Genomic DNA, 10,870 nt, shown 5'->3' with positions numbered 1-10,870 from the left:
ATTGAATTTAACATTTACTTATTATTAATATTATACTAATTTTTAGATGTAATTATTAATGTCATTTTATTATCACATCTCTTATAATATTATTAAGATATTTGGACCATTTGTTAAAATTCCACATGTTTTACTTTTATTATGCTTTCCTTTATTTATCTTGTTTATAAAATATGTTTATTAATGTTTAATTATGATGTTTGCTTCTATCATATACAACTTTAGACATTATTATGGACTTATATTCTTCTGTCATAATAGATGTCTTGCTAAAGTAATAATTTTTTTCTAATAATTAAATAAATATTATCCAAGTAAAAAAATGTTTTTTTTTCATTTAAATTTTATTATGTGGATTAACATTAATTTTAGGCTAAATTGATATTTTCATCCTCCAATTTTAAGGGAAGTTTCAATTTCATCCTCTAATTTTTTTTAAGTCTATTTTACTCCTTTAACTTATAAAAATATTTTAAATAGGTCATTTTTATTAAAATGCTAAATATGTTAATTGTTTTTGTCATTTTTACCATTGTACTATATAGGCATTATTCATTTTCTTATTCATATCTTGTCTCCCTCCTCCCTTTCATCTTCCTATTTTTGTTTCTTCATCTTCTTCTTCTAAAAAGAAAGAAGAAAAAGGTGGAGTAGACATCCTATTTAAGAAAGGTAATGAATAATACACACACAATACACATAGCAAATGATAAAAGCTTTTAATAAAGTTAGCGTTTTGAATAAAAAATAATTTATTTAAAATATTTTTACAAACCTTAAACCCTAAATTAAAATATTAATTTAACCTTAATTTTGTTATTTTTAAATTACATGATATTAATCATGAAAGATAGTATATTTTATATCATGGTGGATACATTGTTATTGAGCTTTTGATGAGGATCGAGGATGACGGGTTCACAGTTCACTATTTAATTTGTGTCAAATGAGGGATCCCTGCTTTCATTTGATGTGTTTGTAAACTATTTTCGGTCAAGACAATTTAATATGCATTTATTCACTTTGTGAAACTCTAGCCGTCAGACAGAGAAGAGTGCTCCATTTGAATGAATGGAGTCAAAAAACTATCGAGGTACATACAATCAAATTCTCTTTGAATGAATGAATTTAATATTTCTCTCACGTTCATATTCAAAAAGGGTCACATATGTGTAGGCATAAGTATTGCCCTATACCTCTTAATATATTAAAAAATAGTAATGATTGTACGTAAAAAAAAACAAAAATATATTCTATAGAAGTGTGGAAGAAGTTTAAGATTCTATGCTTTAAATTGTTTTGTAGATTTTGAATTAATGATGTCATTTAAGATGTATGTCTTTGTTAATTAAATAAATGTTATGTATATATATTTGTGTGTGATGTAAATGTTATGGAGTTGGATGATTTCATATGGAGATTTTTAATGTTTGGTTTATGGTTGATTTTCACTCATAATCATGATTTGTGTATTCATGAACAATTTCAGCAATGATTATAACACATAGAACAATCACCACAAATTAATTAAATTTAATAAAGAATAATGAAGTAATTTTCACTTAAAGGATATTTTGTTACTTTATTTAACATGATGTAAACGGTTTCTTCGGTGCTTCTCTCAATCAGTTCAAGAGTATTTCTACATTCTTGGAACTTGTCATTTTATATTCTGCAGTCTTTAAAATAATAAAACCTTAAAATGGTGCAATGTAATCTAATAGCAAGATACATATTGACTACTTCTTTGTTGACTGTTGTTTGGCTTTCTTGCAAGAAAACTTTTCACAAATGGATTTGTTTACACACAACGCATGCAAATGCAAGTACATTTCTTGTTTCTTTCACCTCCCAAAATATAGCATTTTTTAGTTCAAGTCAAATTTTGACATTTTAAGGCTGCAAGATGGGGGACATAAAAAATTATTTATTATTATTTTTGTGATTTGTGTTTCAACATTATTGAGATTTTGGATTTAGCTTTTATTTGAAAGGCATAAATTTATCTATTATTTTAACAGTTTTTGTAATATCATTCTTTAGAATTGGTTCATAGATATTTTCTTTCTTAGTAAAATATTTGTAGAATCAAATATTTGAAACATGATAAAAAATTATTAGATGAGGTAGATAAAAAAGAAAATAGTTGGATGAATAATTTAAATTATTTAACTATTATAGTGTGTGTATAGAGGGTTGGGTTTGGGTTCGGGGGATGGTTACATCCCCAAACCCGCTCCGACCCTGTCACTGCTTTTGCAAATTGGAAAAATTCACCATCCGATCCTACCTGTACCCACGGTCAAGATTTTATTTCCATGCCTAAACTTGACATGTATAGTCAAATTTGGCAGGATCACAAACCAAAAGTTACAAGAGAAAGTTGTAACTTTTAAATTGTAGGCACTTTAATAATTTTATTTGAAAAGTATAGGAAGTTTCAGTTTTGTTGATTTTTAAATATAATATACGCACAACAAAGTTGTAAATACACAAAAGTTGTGTGTTTAGTAACATCAACTTATAATTTATTTAAAAGTTTATAATTAAATTTTTAAAAAATAACATTCAACTTTTTGCTCAACTATCAATCAGCTAGCTACAAAGCTACAAGCTTTTAGATCGCCAAGGCCATATATCAATTCTAACATTTTTAGCAACTTCAAATAAGGATATACTTAAATATGAAGCCAATTCTAACATATATCTTTTCAATTTTGAATTTGAACACAAAATTTGGCCCATATAAATTGGCCAATAGTCTTTGTTCTGAGTTCTTCAAATTAACCTTCGTATACTTTAAAAACTTGTTGTAAGGTATACATGGGAGATATGTAGATGTCAAAGTTATAGTGTATGTATATAAGCATGAAGTAAGTATATGCGAGCATGGGATGTAAACTTTTTGAAATTTGTCACAATCACACCACATTTCATCTAACTGTATTGTAAATCTTTCAACAAGTCGAATTTCTATCGGATGTTGCGTTTCTTCGACTAAAAATATAGTGCTTGTTATGTCAAAGATGATGACTCTATGAGTGTTTGCCTTTGACTTTACATCTTCAATTGCTTTAGTTACAACCTCCGAGTACATATGTGCAGCATTAATCATTTAATCTACTTCCTTACTTCTGTCAATAAAGAACTTATTACAAAAATTTATTTTAACAAAATAAAAATATATAAATATAATTTAAATAATAATATTTATTTTATCATTTAAAAACAAAAAAAAATAAAAACCAACTCAAAATTCAGTTCTCTCGTAACTGAATTCTAGGTGGCCAAAACTTTAGGTCTATTTCAGTAATTAAATTGATATGGGGTCTATTTGAGTTTTTTTTAATTTATAATTTTACTGGAAAAAAGTCGCGTTTTTACTTATTTCATTTAATTAGTTACGCTATACGTGTCATTTATGTATTTTTAATTTACATTTAATATTTGAAATATAATAAATGAATACTTATTTTGATTTTAAGAAATATTTTCAAAAATTGTTTTGTTGTATTTTTCAAGAATCTTCCCTTTAGAAAGTCAAATTTCAATATATTTGTGTGATTGTAATAAAAAAAATATTAGTTTTGTTTCTATGAATTTATAAAGAAGTCTTTATAAAAAAAAAATAGTATAAATAATGAATAAAAATAATTTATTTTTTAAAATTTTATTTAAGTTTAAATAAGAGAGCTTCTCAAAAGTTCTCAAAAATAAAAAAATATAAATTGTTTTTAATTTATTTTAGAAATTTTATTTATTTTTTATACTATTTTTTTTTTTACAAGTGAAAAAAATGTAAGCATAATATTCATGGATAAAAAAACATTACACACCAAACATCTTCTAGAAGGCAAATTTGTTAGCCATAAAGTAAAATCAACATAAACAATGGTATGGTAGCTTTAAGACCAGACTATATTGGAGTAAACCCGCTTATACCATGTGGGAACAAGGTGTTCTTATTTTTAGCATTTTGAGGAAGAAATTGGTAAAGCCACGTGCATTTTCTGGTCTTTAAATCAAGGTTTCAAATGAAGCAGGCACCTTGGGAGAAAGGGAACTTGTGAGGATCCAAATTTGGAGGAATCAGAGAGTGAGTGGGAGGAGTGGGTGAGGTGGTTTTGTAGAGTAATTGACTACACAAAATGGAGAGGTTGAAGATTCTGAGTTAGGTTCCATGATAGATAAATTTACAAGATAGTTCATAATTCATATCCAATGCTAGGCTTTGGTTTCTTTGCCAATGAGAGGGAGTGGAGGTGGAAATTGTCGCCATCATACATTTTTTTTTCTTTTTTGTTCTCAACAATGGTTTTTCAAAACTTTATGCAAAACATTTGTAAAAAAAATTAAGGACTTATTTGTTTATGTTTTAGTTTTTAATTTTTAAAAATTATATTTTAAAATTATTTTAAGAAGAAAATAAAATAAAACTCGTTTATAATATAGTTTTCAAAACATTTAAGATGAGAAAATTAAAGATAAATTTGTTTTTGAAAAGATTTTTTAAGACTAAGAAAAAAATGTGTTTGATTTTATTTATTTTTGTATTTATTATTTTAAATTAAATGAATATATAATATATATGTATATATATTTCATATTTATTTTTAGGATTTTATTTAATTGATATATTTTTTACATTTTAAATAAAATATCAAATTGAAAAATTATTAACATATCAAATTTATCGAAGTCTTTACAAAATTTACATGAGAGAAATGTAAACATTGTTTTATCCAATTTTTAAATTTATGAAAAATTGTTTACTTAAAAACAAAAGTGAGGATGTTAGAAAACATGGCAATTGGCAAGGGAACACTGAAGAAGTAACGAATGAGTTACGAAAGCTATGGAGAAGAATTCAACTTGCATACGATGCACAAGGGATTGCAATGTATACTACAAGAGTACAAAATAGTCACAATAGGACAATTCATGTTAACTGAAATAAATTGTTCTAATAAATTATGTGGCTCTAACATTTCAAACTTGGATTGAAGCTGATGAAAGGGTTCAGGGCCAATGACTTTCTTAGAATATCAAGCCAATTAAAAATGGGAAGAGATATAGAAAGTGTAGAGTGACTTCTTAAACTTCATCTCAAACTACATGACACTTATTTTCATCGTGATTTGTCAGCTCATGAAAAATATGAGCAGAATCATAATCATCTAAAGAAGATAGATTGGTCATTGAGCTTATGTTGCTTGGAACAAGCCAAAACTCTTTATTGTAACGTTTAAAATTTTAATTGTATGTATTATACTCTTAATTGATTTTTTTGATTAATTAATATGAATAAGATTAATTAGAGACTAATTTAAGATTTATTAGAATTTAAATTTATATTAATTAAGTATAATAGGATTAGCAATTTAAAGTAAAACTTAAGTAAATATTAATAAGAAATCAGATGAATAAAAAATCTTTGATTAGAAGAAAAACCAATAGAGTTTTAATAATTAAAAATACTAGTATAAAATAATATTATTTGTCCTAAATCTGTAGGTAGGAAAGTCATCTATCACACCTTGATCCAATAGCTCATAATCAACTATGTGGCTCATTCGAAACCATAAGATTTATGAACCAATCAACACAAGCCAAACAACTCCATTCATCGTGAACACTTAGAAAATTTTCTCTTCCTCATCCTTTCCTCCATTTTTCTTCTTTTCTATCTTGTAATCTTTTCTCTCAAGTTCACCCTTACTTGCAAGTTAGAAACATCATTTAGAGTCAATTTGGTGCTAAAAGAAGTATGGTTCAAGCCTTGTTAGTATGTTTATGTGGATGTGTGTGGTTGTCAAATTTATTTTTAAATCTTTTAATTTATGATATATGTTGTGTTCTTGATGATGTATGGTTGGATTAATGGTGGATTGGGTGAATTAGAGGTAAGTCAAGTAAAAAAACTAAGAAAAGAAAGAAAAAAAATAGCAAATTCAAAAATAGAGTTTCCTAGAACTTCGATATGAATACACATACTGTACTGAGAAAGAAATCAACTCGGTTCCACCCTCAGAAAAAAGAAACTGAATACCTACTCGGCATACTACTCGGCATTCTAGACCGAGTACCCCTCATCAGGATTAAAAGGTAAATAATCCAATTAAAGATAATCAAAATGCTATGGGCCTCAATATAAAAGCTGACTCAGGCCCATTAGCTCAATAGAATGTCTATAAAAAGAAGGTAAGAAATATAGGTAAGGGGTTGACTTCTCATCATTAAATAACATTTATTGCTCAGAACCGAATCCTAACTTTACCATCGGAGTGCCTTTTGCAGGTATTCTCCCTATCCGCCAATCAACAGAAGGACGCCTGATCGGAGGTTTGAAGACAGTTGTTTCCTAAGAAGGAACATTTTGGCGCCCACCGTGGGGCCCGATTAACTTCATTACTCAGGATTAAGCATGGTAATGACGAGAAGCCAGCAGGAAGGGACTTCTAGGCAACAAATGGAGGGCGTCATGCCAGAGGAACCAGTACCTGAAGTGGTAATACAGGGAGGAACGGAAGAAAGCATTCTAGTTGTACTGAGGCAGCTAAGGGCAGAAATGGTGGAGATGAAGAAGGAGCGCGAAAGAGATGCACTGGGACTCTCAGCCCTAAGAAGGGAAAATGTCGGCCTAAGGGAAGAAATAAGGACACACGTCCCCTCCCTAACTACTCCCATCGTCCAAGATCAAGGAGAATCATCAGCGCTGCAAGAAAAATCAAGACACGTATATCAGTCGGTAACCGGGAACGACCGAGACGAACTTGTGAACCGGAGTCCGTTCATTCACCGCATTCTAGAAGCTAAGCTGCCCGATAATTGAAGAGGGTTGGCAATAGACAAATACGATGGCACATCCGACCCCGGAGAACATGTGGACATCTTTACAACACAGGTCGGTCTGTACACAGAAAGCGATGCCTTATGGTGCAGAATCTTTCCTACTTCACTTCGAGGACCCGCGCTTAGTTGGTTCACCCGACTCCCCCCCTCTCTATCGACTCATTCGTAACTCTCACAAGACGTTTCAACTTGCAGTTCGCCACAAGCCGGCCCCATCCTCTAACATCCTTGGCTCTAGTCAACATTCGCCAAGAGAAAGGAGAATCACTTAGAGCGTTTATGAAACGGTTTGGCAAAGTAACTCTTTCAATTCATAACTTGGAACCAGCAGTGGCTATGCACCACCTAACAACAGCGCTGAAGCCGGGACCCTTCGTTAATAGCCTCTGCAAAAAACCCCCGATCGACCTAGATGAGTTGAGGAGTCGGGCTGCGAAATATATGCAAATGGAAGAATTGTCCGAATACCGGAGCCAGGTACGGATGGAACAAGGATCTAATTCAAAAAACGTAGAAAGAAGGGAGACCTTCAAAGCAAGGCGGGGGAACGACAGAGGAAATGAACTTGAGCGACCACCTCGAGGACCGAAGTATCCTTCCTACACGACGCTCAACTCTAATCAATCCAGAATACTTGATCAAGCGTTGGCCACAGAAATATTGAGAATGCCTAGACGCGCTAACACTCCCCCTCGGGCAGATAAAAGTAAATCTTGCCGATACCACCAGAACAGGGGGCACACTACCGAGGAGTGTACGGCACTAAGAGACAAAATTGAAGAATTGATTAAAGGCGAACACCTGAAAAATTTTGTACAGACAGATCCCATAAGGCAATCCAACAAAGGAAGAGACCGCCACCCTGATTCACCAAAAAGATCCGACGACAAAAAATTTGAGCGGCACAGGAGCAGATCCAGAGAGCTCCCACCTAGAAGATTTGAACAAGATAAGTATCCGAAAAGGGTCATTAACACCATAGCCGGAGGGTTCGCTGGTGGAGGACCTACCTATTCGGCTAAAAAGAGGCATCTTCGGCATGTCCGTTCTGTTAATAATGTTTCATTGGACAGCAGAATCTGAATCCCGCCTATTACGTTCACTGACGATGACTTTCAAGGAGTCGATCCGGTACAGGATGATCCCATGGTAATTAGTGTAGACATTCTTAACTGTACTGTTCGAAAAAAACTAATTGACCAAGGGAGCTCGGCCGATATCCTTTACTGGAATATATTCAAGCAATTAGGCATCTCAAAACAAGAACTCAAAGAATATCATGAGCCATTGGTCGGTTTTTTCGGGGAACGAGTAGAGACCAAGGGGTGTATTCACTTGTATACCTCGTTTGGATCAGAGCATGAGGGCAAACGCATAAGAGTCACTTATCTTGTAGTACACGCGAACACATCTTATAATATACTACTCGGTAGACCATCCTTGAACAAATTAAAGGCCATTGTTTCCACTCCACACTTGGCCATGAAATTTCCGTCTGAAAGAGGCCGAATTGTTACCGTCCATGCCGATCAAAAAACAGCCAGGGAATGCTACTTCACAAGTTTACGCCTTAAGCCCTTTCATGGGAATACCCGAGATGTCAATATTGTATCCCCTCGGTCGGAAGAAAAGTTGGATATTGAACTTGATCCTAGAGTGGACGAGGAATATCGAGTCGAGCCCAATGAAAACAAACAATCCTTCCAACTAGTAGTAAAGCCGGAACAAGTTGCGTATTTAGGGATCGGTTTGAACAAACAAGAGAAAGCTGTTCTTCAGAAGATGCTAGTAGATAACGCAGATTTGTTTGCTTGGACAGCCTCGGATATGCCTGGTATTGATCCAGCATATCATTGTCACCACTTATCGGTCTATAAAGGAGCCAAGCCGGTAGCTCAAAAGAGGAGAAAAATTGGTGGTGGCAGAGCAAAGGCGGTAAAAGAAGAAACTAGCAAACTAATACAAGCTGGCTTTATTCGAGAGGTCAGGTATTCAACATGGTTAGCCAACATTGTCATGGTTAAAAAAGCCAGTGGCAAATGGCGAATGTGCACGGACTTCACGAATCTCAATAAAGCATGCCCAAAGGACGCATACCCCCTACCAAACATTGACACCTTGGTCGATGGTGCAGTCGGTCACAAAATACTGAGCTTTTTGGATGCTTATTCTGGGTATAATCAAATACGAATGTACCCCCGGATGAGGAAAAAACAGCATTCATCACAAATTCTGCAAATTTTTGTTATCGAGTGATGCCGTTCGGTTTGAAGAATGCAGGAGCAACATACCAGCGACTCATGAACAAAATTTTTGACAGACAAGTGGGTAAATGCATGGAGGTGTATGTAGACGACATGGTAATTAAATCTCTTGCATTGAAGCAACATCTTGACCACTTAGAGGAGGTATTTGGAGAGGCCAGAAAACATGGTATGAGGTTCAATCCTGAAAAATGTACATTTGGTGTAGCTGGCGGTAAATTCTTGGGCTTCATGTTGTCTGAAAGGGGGATTGAGGCAAATCCCGACAAATGTAGAGCCATCATCGACATGGCCAGCCCTCGCAATGTCAAGGACGTGCAGCGGTTGACCGGGCGAATTGCAGCCTTGGCTAGATTCTTGCCAGTGATGGCAGAAAGGTCTCGGCCTTTCATTGAATTGTTGAAGAAATCGCAGAAATTTGCGTGGTCCAACGAATGTGAGGACGCCTTTGTACAATACAAGCATGTGCTGGCAGCACCACCTGTGTTGATTAAACCAACACTAAATCAGGAAATGATCGTTTATTTGGCCGTGTCCGATCACGCTATCAGTTCGGTTTTACTTCAAGAAACACCTGAACCGAACCCCATATATTTTGTTAACAGGACACTTCAAGGTCCTGAATCTCGATACCAGTTAATGGAGAAAGTGGTACTTGCCTTAGTCCACACAGCTCGTCGGTTAAGACACTACTTTCAGAGCCATCGAATGGTAGTACGTACAGATTGTCCAATGGCCAAAATCTTGAGGAAACCAGAATTGGCGGGTCGGTTGGTGGCATGGACAATTGAATTATCACAATTTGACATCCATTTCGAGAACCGACGCCCCCTTAAAGCTCAGGTGTTAGCCGACTTCATCAACGAGTTCACTACACAACATAATACCATTTTAGACATGTGGAATCTACACGTCGATGGGTCATCAAATCAATCAGGCAGTGGAGCGGGGGTCATTCTTGAAAGACCGAATGCATTCGCCATTGAACAGTCTATCCGGTTCGGATTTAAGGCATCCAACAATCAAGCTGAATATGAAGCTTTACCCGCCGGTCTCAGGCTAGCAAAAGAGATGGGGGTTAAACGCATTACTGCTTGGAGTGATTCAAAAATTGTAACCGAACAAGTTAACGATATCTATCAGATCAGGGACTCGGTCATGCTTAAATATTACCAGGAGGTTAAGAAAATAAAAGCCAAGTTTGAGGAGGTATGTATTCGGTACACACCACGAAACATGAATGCACGAGCCGACAGGCTAGCTAAGCTGGCTAGCCAATGGAAACCAGGGCAGCTGCAGAGCGTGGTTCACCAACAAATCCCCCCACCAAGTGTCACCAAACAAGAATGCATGGACATAGAAAATTCATCTCATAATTGGATGACCCCTCTCATCCGATACCTCACTGATGGCAGTCTCCCACAGGACGCAGCAGCAGCTAAGAAAATAAAAGCACATGCAGCCAAATACCTTCTTCTCAGCAACGAATTGTATCGAAGAGGAATTTCCACCCCCATGCTTAAATGCCTAGACGACGATCAAGCTAAAGACGTCATGAGAGAAATCCATGAAGGTATTTGTGGAATCCATTCGGGCAGACGAACTATGGCAGCGAAAGTGCTCAGAGCTGGATACTACTGGCCAACAATAACTCAAGATTGTCAGTTGTTTGTAAAAAAATGCATTCCCTGTCAACAACACGGCCCTCACCTGCGCCAACACGCCGATACCCTTCGCCACATTAGCTCTCCTTG

At 34.7% G+C, this 10,870-nt stretch overlaps 1 protein-coding gene across 1 annotated transcript; it reads left to right on the top strand.

Moving 5' to 3' along the window:
- The first annotated feature begins 7,131 nt into the window (after positions 1-7,131).
- Positions 7,132-7,935, top strand: LOC113850766. The gene has a single exon (XM_027481310.1). It carries the CDS (start codon positions 7,132-7,134, stop codon positions 7,933-7,935), a length of 804 nt encoding a protein of 267 aa, XP_027337111.1.
- Positions 7,936-10,870: the final 2,935 nt, after the last annotated feature.

The sequence above is a fragment of the Abrus precatorius genome, unplaced genomic scaffold (genome assembly GCF_003935025.1).
Source record: "Abrus precatorius isolate BTA unplaced genomic scaffold, Abrus_2018 Scaffold9, whole genome shotgun sequence".
In the NCBI taxonomy this organism is placed as follows: domain Eukaryota; kingdom Viridiplantae; phylum Streptophyta; class Magnoliopsida; order Fabales; family Fabaceae; genus Abrus; species Abrus precatorius.
Note: the sequence above shows the minus strand (reverse complement) of the source record. Positions and strands in the feature narration are given on the sequence as shown.

Bases quoted from the DNA above. Each gene is read 5' to 3' on its own strand.
- LOC113850766 (XM_027481310.1), top strand. From the start codon at position 7,132: ATGAAACGGTTTGGCAAAGTAACTCTTTCAATTCATAACTTGGAACCA.